The sequence below is a fragment of the Ascaphus truei genome, chromosome 17, assembly GCF_040206685.1.
Source record: "Ascaphus truei isolate aAscTru1 chromosome 17, aAscTru1.hap1, whole genome shotgun sequence".
Classification (NCBI taxonomy): Eukaryota; Metazoa; Chordata; class Amphibia; order Anura; family Ascaphidae; genus Ascaphus; species Ascaphus truei.
In genome coordinates, this window is record NC_134499.1 from 39664107 (window position 1) to 39675232 (window position 11126).

An 11126-nucleotide genomic window follows, 5' to 3' on the forward strand; every position below is an offset into this window, starting at 1 on the left:
TGGGAGGGGGTAGTTCTCCCCTTCCATCCTTAGCTGGAGGTCACAGGAAAGTCGGAAGCCTATTTAGAGGGCTAAAGATTGACATTTTACTACATGATAGAAATGGTGGCATATCCGTTTTATGAGCTGTATTGTATTTTTGGGGTTTACAATATAATAGGGCCCTTGTTTCCCAGCTTTTTGTTCAAAATAACCAGTCATTAACATGAAATAATTTTTACTGCATCAATTAAACGGCATTTTCTGAAAGCAAATCGTGTCCAATGAATACCAATTGTCTGCATAGAATATCTCTATGCACTTTCAGACCCATAAATAGTAATGGAAACCATTAAAGGAGAGAATAGAGTTATGTTGAAGGCTATGTTATGTCATGTGAGCTACTGCTGTATTTAATTAAAACTGTAATTCATTATTTGATTTATACAGTCATTCCTTCACATACCGTATCTTAAATGTCAATAATTTTTTTTTTTACTAAATAAACATTTAGAAGCTGCCCGTCAATTCCACAATGTACAATTCAAAAGCTTTTATGATATTAGCCGACTAAAATAAATAAATATATGTTTTAATATATAATAGTCTGTTACTATTAGAACAGAGACTTTCTCTCCTGTTCTATGGGGAATCCTCTGACTCAGTGTTTCCCAAGTCCAGTCCTCAGGGAACCCCAACAGATCAGGTCTTGAGGATATCCCTGCTCCAGCACAGGTGGTGCAGTCAAAATGACTGAGCCGCTGATTGACCCACCTGTGCTGGAGCAGGGATATCCTTAAGACCTGACCTCTTTGGGTTCCCTGAGGACTGGAGTTGGGAAACACTGTTCTGACTGCTTCTAAAAGGCTCCACCTCCTGCTCGTGTAAAAGGGAAGAGCCAGAATTTTAAAATAAAAACCGTGCTGAAAAGGGCAAAAGCTCAACTAAAAAACGCAATCACGATCCGTGCACAAATGGACTCTCTCTCTCTGTCGCGGAACCCCTGATCGCAACGGCAATTAAAATAAAAATTGCGATCCCAGCTATAACGCGGTGGCAATATGTGGACCCCAACCACCGCGTTATAACGGGTTCAGCTGTACTTCCTAATGGTAACACATTGGCTACTGAGACCCTAATTTGTATAAATGTGTATCCTTTTAATTTCAGCATAGAACTTTGGCTGGTAATAGCCCCTGGAGGCCACGAGGGTCATTCTGGGGCAGTTTTGCTGTTTAGATTATTTACTACTACACTAGCTGATATTGTGTATTTATCAGAACATAAGGATCCCCAGTGAAAGTCTTATACATTGTTTTTCTTCCCATTTAGTTTGGCACCTAGTTAGTATCATGTTTCACAGGATTTACCTGTGACCACTTTTACATACCTGTTTAGCAAGAAGTATTTTGTTTGTATAGCAACAACGTATTGTGTGAAATACTTCACATTCCAAACTGTGTTTAACACATTCACTGCTGCTGAGGCCGCCAAAAGGGGACTTTTTATACCAATCTTAAATCTGAAAAATATATATTTTTAAAGCAGCCATCTTGCTGAGAGATTTGCCCTTCTTTCTTTAGGATCATAACGAGCTTCATTGGTTGCTAAATAAAAACCAATGTAAAGATAGTTGTTCTGATTTATTAAAAAAAAACTTACATTGTAGCACGGGTCGCGTATTCTATGGTTATCTTACCATTTGGGGGGTCATTAATTAACAGCAGTAGGCCGACTATACTGCATGACGTCTGACCAGTGACGTACTAGAGGTGCTACTTGTAGTATTTTGCCAATGTTTAGGGGGTGACCCTCTTTCCCCCTCTGTTAGTTTTCCCAGAATAAGCCATTACAGATGCTGTCCCACTTAAAGGGACAATCCCTCCTAATTCCAGTGAAAGGGATCTCAGCTGGGTGGTTGATGCATTTTTTTTCCCACCCAAACCTGACACCTTTAAGTATTTTTAATTTATTTTTGGAGACTTGGGAGGTGTTTGATTTCCTCTGCCTGCTGCTCCCTCTCAGTGATGCTATCAATCTGTGATCAGCAAGTGCTTGCACAGCCCTCCTCCCTCCTCCCCACAATTGTATTGGCCTCTCTGTTAAGGACCAATTAGGGAAGAGGTCAGTGATAAGAGACAAAGAATGCAAAAGAAGGTATAAATCAAATGGAATAATTCCTTGGCATCCAGGTCTCCGAGCATTTTCAGGATGGATTGCATGTACACCTTGATCTGTAATTCAATTTTCTATACTCCAAAAAACTTGGATTGGAACAAAACGTCTTGTTTGTCATCGTCTATTACAATCATTTTAGCTGCTCATTGCTGCCTGACCCCAGCAGATGGATAAAAGAAAATGCAGTGAGAATTGATGAAGCTGTTTGTTTGCACGGTGACTGATTTCATTTGCCTTGCTTTCAAAACGATCTGCCCTGTATTAGCCAAACTGACCATGTTTTAATCTTTAGGCCTTCTGCTTACAACAATGACTCTTGCTAATGCTACATCTTCCGGAATAGAAGCAAGAAATACAACCTGTATGCCATGGATAGTCTCATTTTATATGGTGCAAACTACAAAATATAATCTTTCATAAATATGAGTTATTGGCTGTTCCCTCCAACCGGATCATACACCGGGCTTTTTTTTTTTTTAACCAATTCACGAGAAATTAAATGTTGAAGGTTCTAGAGCGGACAACCCCAGAACAATTCAAACCAAGAGCACAATACGATTAATCTAGCTGTGCTATATTTTTAGGCAGAATTAGAATCGTACTCCAGAGCCTCTGCAATCCAATTTAAATTTCAACTTCAGGGAATTCAGAGGTGCTTGAGACCTTCCTTCTGCAACCTTTGCAGAAGCCATTCAATCTTTCTACTCATTCACTCCCTTTTCACTTATTACCGTCTGCAAACATGGATTTATCGTACATGTAGAAGAGTGATTCTAGCCACTGGCAACAAAGTCTTCATTTCATCTTTCTCATGGGTCTGCTTTTTAGAGATTCAATAATGATATTACTGACAAATCGCTACAGGTAACTGATAAGACATCTTTTTTTGTGGGGGGTGGGGGGGGGGGGGGGGTAAAGGGGTTGGGAATTGTAATCTGAACATTAAAGGTTAGTAATTGTAAGGGATATTTTCTTCGTCTGATTTGTAGCCAGTAGGATTTATTGTTTGCGGACTGAAAAATAACCGCTAGCTTCCAACTAAGGTTTGATAGAGAATTCAAGATTTTTTGAAGCCAATATACAGCCAATACGGAGACCACTTGGATATGTAATCATGATATGGTGCAATGTCACTATAATGCAATATAAGTACAAGTCATTTCGCAGGAAGGGCGAGCAGAGTATTGATATTTTTTTAACCCATTTGCAGTCACTCCAATGTCATTCAAAGGGTCAAAATTCACTGAAAATACATTATTTTACATTCACGTTTCTTAAAGGTGCATTTCCAAGTAGGTTTAAATTTTTTACATGTTGTACCTTTTTATACTTTGGACCTAACCATGTAGCAAGGAGGAGCTGCAGGACCATGCGATCCCTTTAACATACATGTAGACCAGAGGTATTATTAAGCATTTAAGCTGCTTTGCACTGTTGAAACTCATTTGAAGGGAACGTGCACAGATGGGGCTTTACTTTCTGTCTGAAATGTGATGCTTTTTAATTTCCCTGGGGCCGTCTCCGTGATTCTGTGCGTATCTTATCTCCTGTGTGTCTCTGATTTGCTTATCTAATATCGGATGCAATCAGATAAGAGGAGTAAGTGGCTGTCATTTAATGTCAGAAAGCGTAGACATTTTCAATAATTGCAAAGGTTCGTACTGTATCCGAAAATTACTTTACTGTTAAATACTGCTAATTCAATATACAGATGTATTACAAGTTGCACAGCAGATAAGACAGTTCGAAAAAGAAACACCTACTGTATGTGTTGTGGGTTGTATTGATCACTGAGTGCCCTTGACTTTGACCTTGCATTCTTAGACGAGCTGTGGTCCTTTGGCAGAGATGTCCTGCAGAATTTCTGTGGTCCTGCCTTCCCAGTCATTGGCAGTATGAGAGATACTCCCCATAAAAGTGGTTCCTTTGTGTGTTTGGAATGGGGCCTCAGGATATTAATAGAAACAACAGTTGTTATTTGGGTAGGGCAATGGTATCCGTGATGGACATAACTGAACTTATGGTAGTTTTAATGGGTTAAAAGTGCAGTTCCCCCCAATATTACGTCTTCTGAATGTGAGCTCAATATTATGCATTTTAAAGCAGATTATCCACCTCTTCTTTTTTGTTTTTGTAGCTGTTTTTTATTTGAAAAAGGCCCAAATCCTGCAGTAGTGTTCACATGGCTCGTGCCGTTTATCCCCACTCCACCAGGCAGCACTGAGCTGTTTTCCATGCAGAAAACAAAGGGTCTTGAAGCTGGGATATTCTGAAAACCTGACCTGTTGGTGGCCCTTGAGGACTAGAGTTGGCTGCGCGTGACCTAGAGTGAACCGCTCACCTAACATCGCAGATGCACCAAACTCCTTTAATGTTAGCGCAGGGAAATATCGTTATGATAAATACGTCACGCCAAAACGTGCCGTTATTCCCAGCCTGGTCACGATTATCCTAACGTTATTTCATAGAATTCTCTATAAAAACAAAATACATGTTATAAGTAAAATGTGGTACCCTGATATATTCTTCTAGTTTGACACATCGCACTTTCTATTAAAATAGTTGTGTGTCAGACCAAGATATATATATCTCTCATTAATAAACACGCATTATACGGTTGGAACGCGATAGTGCGTTGTGCGTTGTGCGTTGTTTGTAATGCACATGACATTTTTCCTAATACGTGTCTGCATTGCATTGCTTAACGCGTTTCTGCACTATTACCCGCTAATGCATTTATCGACACAATATTGTTTTTGCATATAATTATCTTCGTGGATACCCGTTAAACTCAAGGAAAATAATGGCCGTTGCCTATTTAGGGTAACCTGCCCTTACTTGCCCTGATTTTACCGGAGCTTCGTGCGTCTGGGCCGTAGAATGGTGCGATAAGAGGGCAACACTGGGCGTCTATCATTGAATTCAGCATTGTGGCGTCCATGTTTGAAAAGGTACTGTCACTTCTATAATGTGTGTTATCCCTGTTCCTCAGGCTTTCGGACAAGCACATAGCAACCACAAGAAAGTAGCAGCAGATGGGGAGAGTCGGGAGGAAACGCTCATTCAGGAATCGGCCACAAAGGAAGAGTACTACATGAAAAAGGTTCTGGAACTGCAGACTGAGCTCAAGCAATCAAGAAACGTCGTCACCAACTCGCTCTCTGAAAACGAGCGACTCATCTCTGTGGCACAAGAACTGAAAGAGGTAAGGCCTCGGCAAAATGATCATCAACGTATTGATAGATAATAATGAGTTCTAGCCATTTGTAAACAAGTTGCAATGTCACAAGGCAAGGGACGTGTTTTATTACTTTGATGCAGTATTCATGCTCAATCCTTGCACAGCAATAAAGCCATTCGGAGCTTGCAGCTGGTACTATTTTGTCCTTTCCTAAAGGGGCAGTTCCACCTACTTTTTTTTTTTTTTTTACCTCCCTCCACCCCATTTTATTGACAGGGTGGGAACATGGGGGTCCCCATTAGCCAAACCCCTCCTTTTTCAGGTACTTGAAATACTTACCAGTGAAGTTACTGGGTTTAAAGCTCCCTCAGGGGAAACAAAATGGCTGCTTAATCTTGGGCCAATAGGAAGCTGCAACATCATCGTTTGTGGCTTCCTACTGGACGGCCATTTAAAGCCTCTTTAAAAACCAGGAAGTAATAACAGTAAATTCACCAGTAAGTATTTTGGGAACCTCATCATAGCTGAAAATAGTGCTACTCACTGGATTGCCTCGGAGAGCCGGTCACGTGAGCACAGGTGCCGGAGGGGCCGTGACACTCAAAGGATTAAAGTAAAATAGCCCACCTGTAATCCAATGGTGTTGCTCATGTCCTAAAGTGCAGGCCACTCAGAAACATATGGCATCCTGCATTTCCTGGGGACGTGGTTTAGGAAAGAATGATCAGCAAGGTACATCCTGGAGTCATCCCTGGAACGCGTAAACTCAGTCATTCCAACTTCTGCTCTTCCAGTGTCGGACAGGAGGTTAAATACATAGGCATATTAATTCCACCAGTGATACCTGTTATCTCTATTCCTTCCTCGTGAAACCCAAGCCGCCAACCTTTACACATTGTGACTCGTTATATTTCATTGTCACATTGTTGCAATGATTGCGTTCTAAAGCAATGAAAGAAAATACAAATTCCCTATTATTTTTGCAATGCATTTAGACTCAGGGCTGCTGAATTCAAAATACATTGGACATAGTGAACCGTCAACTGTAGACTGCAACATTAAAGCAGCATTGCGAGCTGGCATGTTCCAGGTTCTTACCGGCGTGTTTGCAGGTTTTCAAACTCCCTCCAGGGGAAACAAAATGGCCGCCATATCTCACGAGTCCAGTGGGCGAACATCACCGATTGCGGCTTCCTATTGGATGGATATTTAAATACCTTTAAAAATGTAGGAAGTACCTTGACACCCCCCCCCCCCTGCTTCCTGTGCTGTAAAATAAGAAGGGTGCGGGGCGGTTCAGTTACGCTGGATCGCTACTCTGAGTTTGAGAGGACACATTACACAATTGCTGGGTACAATCCATTTTCCTTTCTCTTATTAAAGTTCCTGGCACGAATGATCTCATTTTCCGAGCTGTTATTATAAAAAGTGACTCAATTGTTTTTCCTGACGAAAAATGCTGAGATCAACCGGAGAAGATTTTATTAGCGGTTACTCCTTTTACTGACTTGGATATTTGATTCCATACGGGCTTTTCTAAGTTACATAAAGACAGAAAAGATCCCAACAGTAAAGTGTTAGCTCTTTGGGACAGTCTCCTTTAGCCTTAAGTTGTCATTTAACTGTTGCATTTATTCCAATTGGTTGCAATGTATTTACAGTCCTCAAGGGCCACCAACAGGTTAGGTTTTGAGGATATCCCTGCTTCATCACAGGTGGCCCAATCAGTAGCTCAGTCTTTGACTGCACCACCTGTGCTGAAGGAGGGATATCCTGAAAACCTGTCCTATTGTAATGTTGTATAGCGCTGCGTACATGGTTGGTGTTATATAAATCACATTATACGTACATGCAATCTACTTTTTACTTTGCATCCCCTCCTCCTCCTCCCTAACTCCTCACCTTCCTCCCCTCCTCCTCCCTAATTCCTCTCCTCCCTCCCCTCCTCCTTCCCCCACTATCCTCCTCCTCCACCCCCTTCCTCCTCCCCCCTCTCCTGCTCCTCTCAGCCCCCTTCCTCTCTGCCCTTCTCTCCCCTGCACCCTCCGCTGCCCTTCTCTCCTCCCTGCTGCCCTTCTCTCTCCCCCCCCCCCCCCCACTGCCCTTCCTTGCCACCCTGCTGCTGCGCTTGTCCCCCCCCATCCTTCTCTCACGTTGTGGCTTCCTATTGGCTCAGGGATCACGTGAGATTTGGCGGCGATGGTGTTTCCTCTGTGGGCCCGGGGAGCCAGAGATTACACTAGTAGATATTTTGAGAATTGTATTGTATTGTATGTCTTTATTTATATAGCGCCATTAATTCCCTGACCCTGAGAATAGCCTGGTTCAGCACAGGATAACCTCCTGATTTATGAATCATCCTGAGGACTTGCTATTAGTAAGGAGCAGTATAACAGTTATAGACTTTTTGTGTCATCATATGGCTAGAAAAGCATGTCTGTGGCAGAGATATGGAGCCAGAACTCGATTTCAGAGGCTAATGTCAAAAATAGGCTTTGTTTGGCCTAATCCATTATCTGGACTTTGCAGCCATGTGACGAGACAAACTAAAGTGAATAAACCCCATTTCTTTTTATTCTGTAGCATGCAGTGCTTTTCTTCTTTGCACATTCTAGGTGGAAGCAGTATATTTCTGATACAGTTTGCTGGGGGGGAGGGAGGATCCTAAATTATGTTCTGAGCATTTAAATACAGGCATACCCCGGTTTAAGTACACTCACTTTAAGTACACTCGCGAGTAAGTACATTTCGCTCAATAGGCAAACGGCAGCTCACGCATGCGCCTGTCAGCACGTCCTGAACAGGAATACCGGCTCCCTACCTGTACCGAAGCTGTGCACAAGCGGGGAGACTATAGAGCCTGTTACACATGCGTTATTTACATCAGTTATGCACGTATATGACGATTGCAGTACAGTACATGCATCGATAAGTGGAAAAAAGGGAGTGCTTCACTTTAAGTACATTTTCGCTTTACATACATGCTCCGGTCCCATTGCGTATGTTAATGCGGGGTATGCCTGTAGTTTCTTCTTGTGGTCGCCAGAGACAGAAACAGTATTGTATTCAACAATTTGGCCTGTCCCCGGAATTCGCTTTAAGTGTTACGTAACATTTGAGATTTTCCGCATCGTGTTCTGAGGTCTTTACAATCCAAAGCATTATTATTCTTTGCTCTTCAATAGTAACAATGTAACAATATGACAAACAGCTGTGGGTAAAGAGAGGTGTGAAGTGCCCTATTATTAATTGAAATGAGCTGGTCTACCCAGCTCTGTCCATTTAATAGTAATAATTTAAGTGAGTCTCGCTCATAACCGCGCTCTGTATCACGTTCCCATGCAGCATGTGCTGAACTCCGCCCTATGTGTCACAGCACCGCCCACTTACATAATAACCCCACCCCTTTCATCATAGACATGACCGCACCCCCTGGCAGACACGGGATCCCCTGCTCCCGAGTTGAGGCGTGGGGAGGCCCTGTCATTACGCTGATTTTCCAGTGTTTTTGATTAAAAAAATCAGTGTTTATCAGAGTTAACAATGAAAAAAAGGTGATACATGTGAATTTTTTTTTTTTGGGGGCGGGGGGTAGTTTGGTAGTTTCCATACTTCCTTTTGGTTAAAACCGTAATCCCTATGTTTATAACACTGCTCTTATTACGTTCACACAGCCGCTGACGGAATCATTTCAGCAGTTCGGTTGTTTACTGTTTAAATGAATCACCCACCAATAATAACCATTCTACATTTCGTAGAGACGTGGGTCTGAAATCAACCCTGCTCTGCCATATAAACTGAGCTACATTTAAAGATTTGAGCAGATGAAATATTTTCTTGGCTAAGGGATGGAAAAGTCTCGGGCGCCTAAAATGTTAGTCCTGGCGCCTGTGCTGGATCCCCCGACACAGCTCCTCCAGGAGTGAAACTTGGTGAGTGGACACAGGAAGATTCTTGTGTGTCCGTCCTGCTCGGCAGCTTGCAGTATCTTTCTATTCTGTTTACCGCTGTATATTCACAAAAGAAAAAAAGGAGGAAAATATACGCACTCGTCTTTCAAAAGATCCTGGGACCATTCATTGCAAATCGGGGAGACAAACATAGCACGACGTGGCGGGGACCTTGGAAGGGTGAACATTGGTCCCCAAAACGTTGTGCTATTTTGTCTCCCCGATTTGCTATAAATGATCTCAGGATCTTTTGAAAGACGAGTGCAGCTTTTTACTCCTTTTTTCTTTTGTGATAGTATGGTGGGAGTTGGGAATCCCCCCACGGAGAAGCTACACACCTCAATACAACTGGACAAGAAAAGACCCAATAAGGGATAACAGGGGTGCAGGGCCAAGTACCTTACTTTATATTGTACCATTGAATATTCCACAGTCTAATTTCTCAGGCTAATTCATTGTTTTAAGGTGCAAGGTGATAATAATTGTTCCTTTATCTGTAATCGTGTATTTCTTATTATCCAATATTAAATAAAATATCCGCAAACAGATTTCATGTCAGTTCAATTACTTATCGTAAGGCAAAATAACAATAAAGCTTCATCTACAGGTACAGGCCAAACTAAAGCATAGTATGGCCAGGAAATGTCCAAGAACCAGAAACAGCGAAGAAAGATTAGCGATTATTTTCACAAGGTGAAGTTAGGCGATTACAAAGGCAGCGGGCAGCATTATCAGTGAGGGTCTGTGGGCAGCATTATCAGTGAGGGTCTGTGTGCAGCATTATCAGTAAGGGGCTGTGTGCAGCATTATCAGTACGGGTCTGTGTGCAGCATTATCAGTAAGGGGCTGTGTGCAGCATTATCAGTAAGGGGCTGTGTGCAGCATTATCAGTGAGGTTCTGTGTGCAGCATTATCAGTAAGGGGCTGTGTGCAGCATTATCAGTAAGGGTCTGTGTGCAGCATTATCAGTAAGGGTCTGTGTGCAGCATTATCAGTACGGGTCTGTGTGCAGCATTATCAGTGAGGGTCTGTGTGCAGCATTATCAGTAAGGGGCTGTGTGCAGCATTATCAGTGAGGGGCTGTGTGCAGCATTATCAGTAAGGGTCTGTGTGCAGCATTATCAGTGAGGGTCTGTGTGCAGCATTATCAGTGAGGGTCTGTGGGCAGCATTATCAGTGAGGGTCTGTGTGCAGCATTATCAGTACGGGTCTGTGTGCAGCATTATCAGTACGGGTCTGTGTGCAGCATTATCAGTAAGGGGCTGTGTGCAGCATTATCAGTGAGGTTCTGTGTGCAGCATTATCAGTACGGGTCTGTGTGCAGCATTATCAGTAAGGGGCTGTGTGCAGCATTATCAGTGAGGTTCTGTGTGCAGCATTATCAGTAAGGGGCTGTGTGCAGCATTATCAGTGAGGGTCTGTGTGCAGCATTATCAGTGAGGGGCTGTGTGCAGCATTATCAGTAAGGGGCTGTGTGCAGCATTATCAGTAAGGGTCTGTGTGCAGCATTATCAGTGAGGGTCTGTGGGCAGCATTATCAGTAAGGGGCTGTGTGCAGCATTATCAGTAAGGGTCTGTGTGCAGCATTATCAGTGAGGGGCTGTGTGCAGCATTATCAGTGAGGTTCTGTGTGCAGCATTATCAGTGAGGGTCTGTGTGCAGCATTATCAGTAAGGGTCTGTGTGCAGCATTATCAGTAAGGGTCTGTGTGCAGCATTATCAGTGAGGGTCTGTGTGCAGCATTATCAGTGAGGGGCTGTGTGCAGCATTATCAGTGAGGGTCTGTGTGCAGCATTATCAGTAAGGGTCTGTGTGCAGCATTATCAGTAAGGGTCTGT

General features: G+C 42.8%; 1 protein-coding gene across 5 annotated transcripts in view; it reads left to right on the top strand.

Moving 5' to 3' along the window:
• The window catches only part of BICD2 (BICD cargo adaptor 2), a 109631-nt gene that overhangs the window by 50989 nt on the left and 47516 nt on the right, over positions 1–11126 (top strand). For all 5 annotated transcript variants that reach the window (XM_075574892.1, XM_075574893.1, XM_075574895.1 and 2 more), the window contains exon 2: positions 5150–5362. In XM_075574892.1, coding sequence (XP_075431007.1) covers positions 5150–5362 — 213 coding nt within the window. The remainder of the gene's footprint in view (positions 1–5149; positions 5363–11126) is intronic.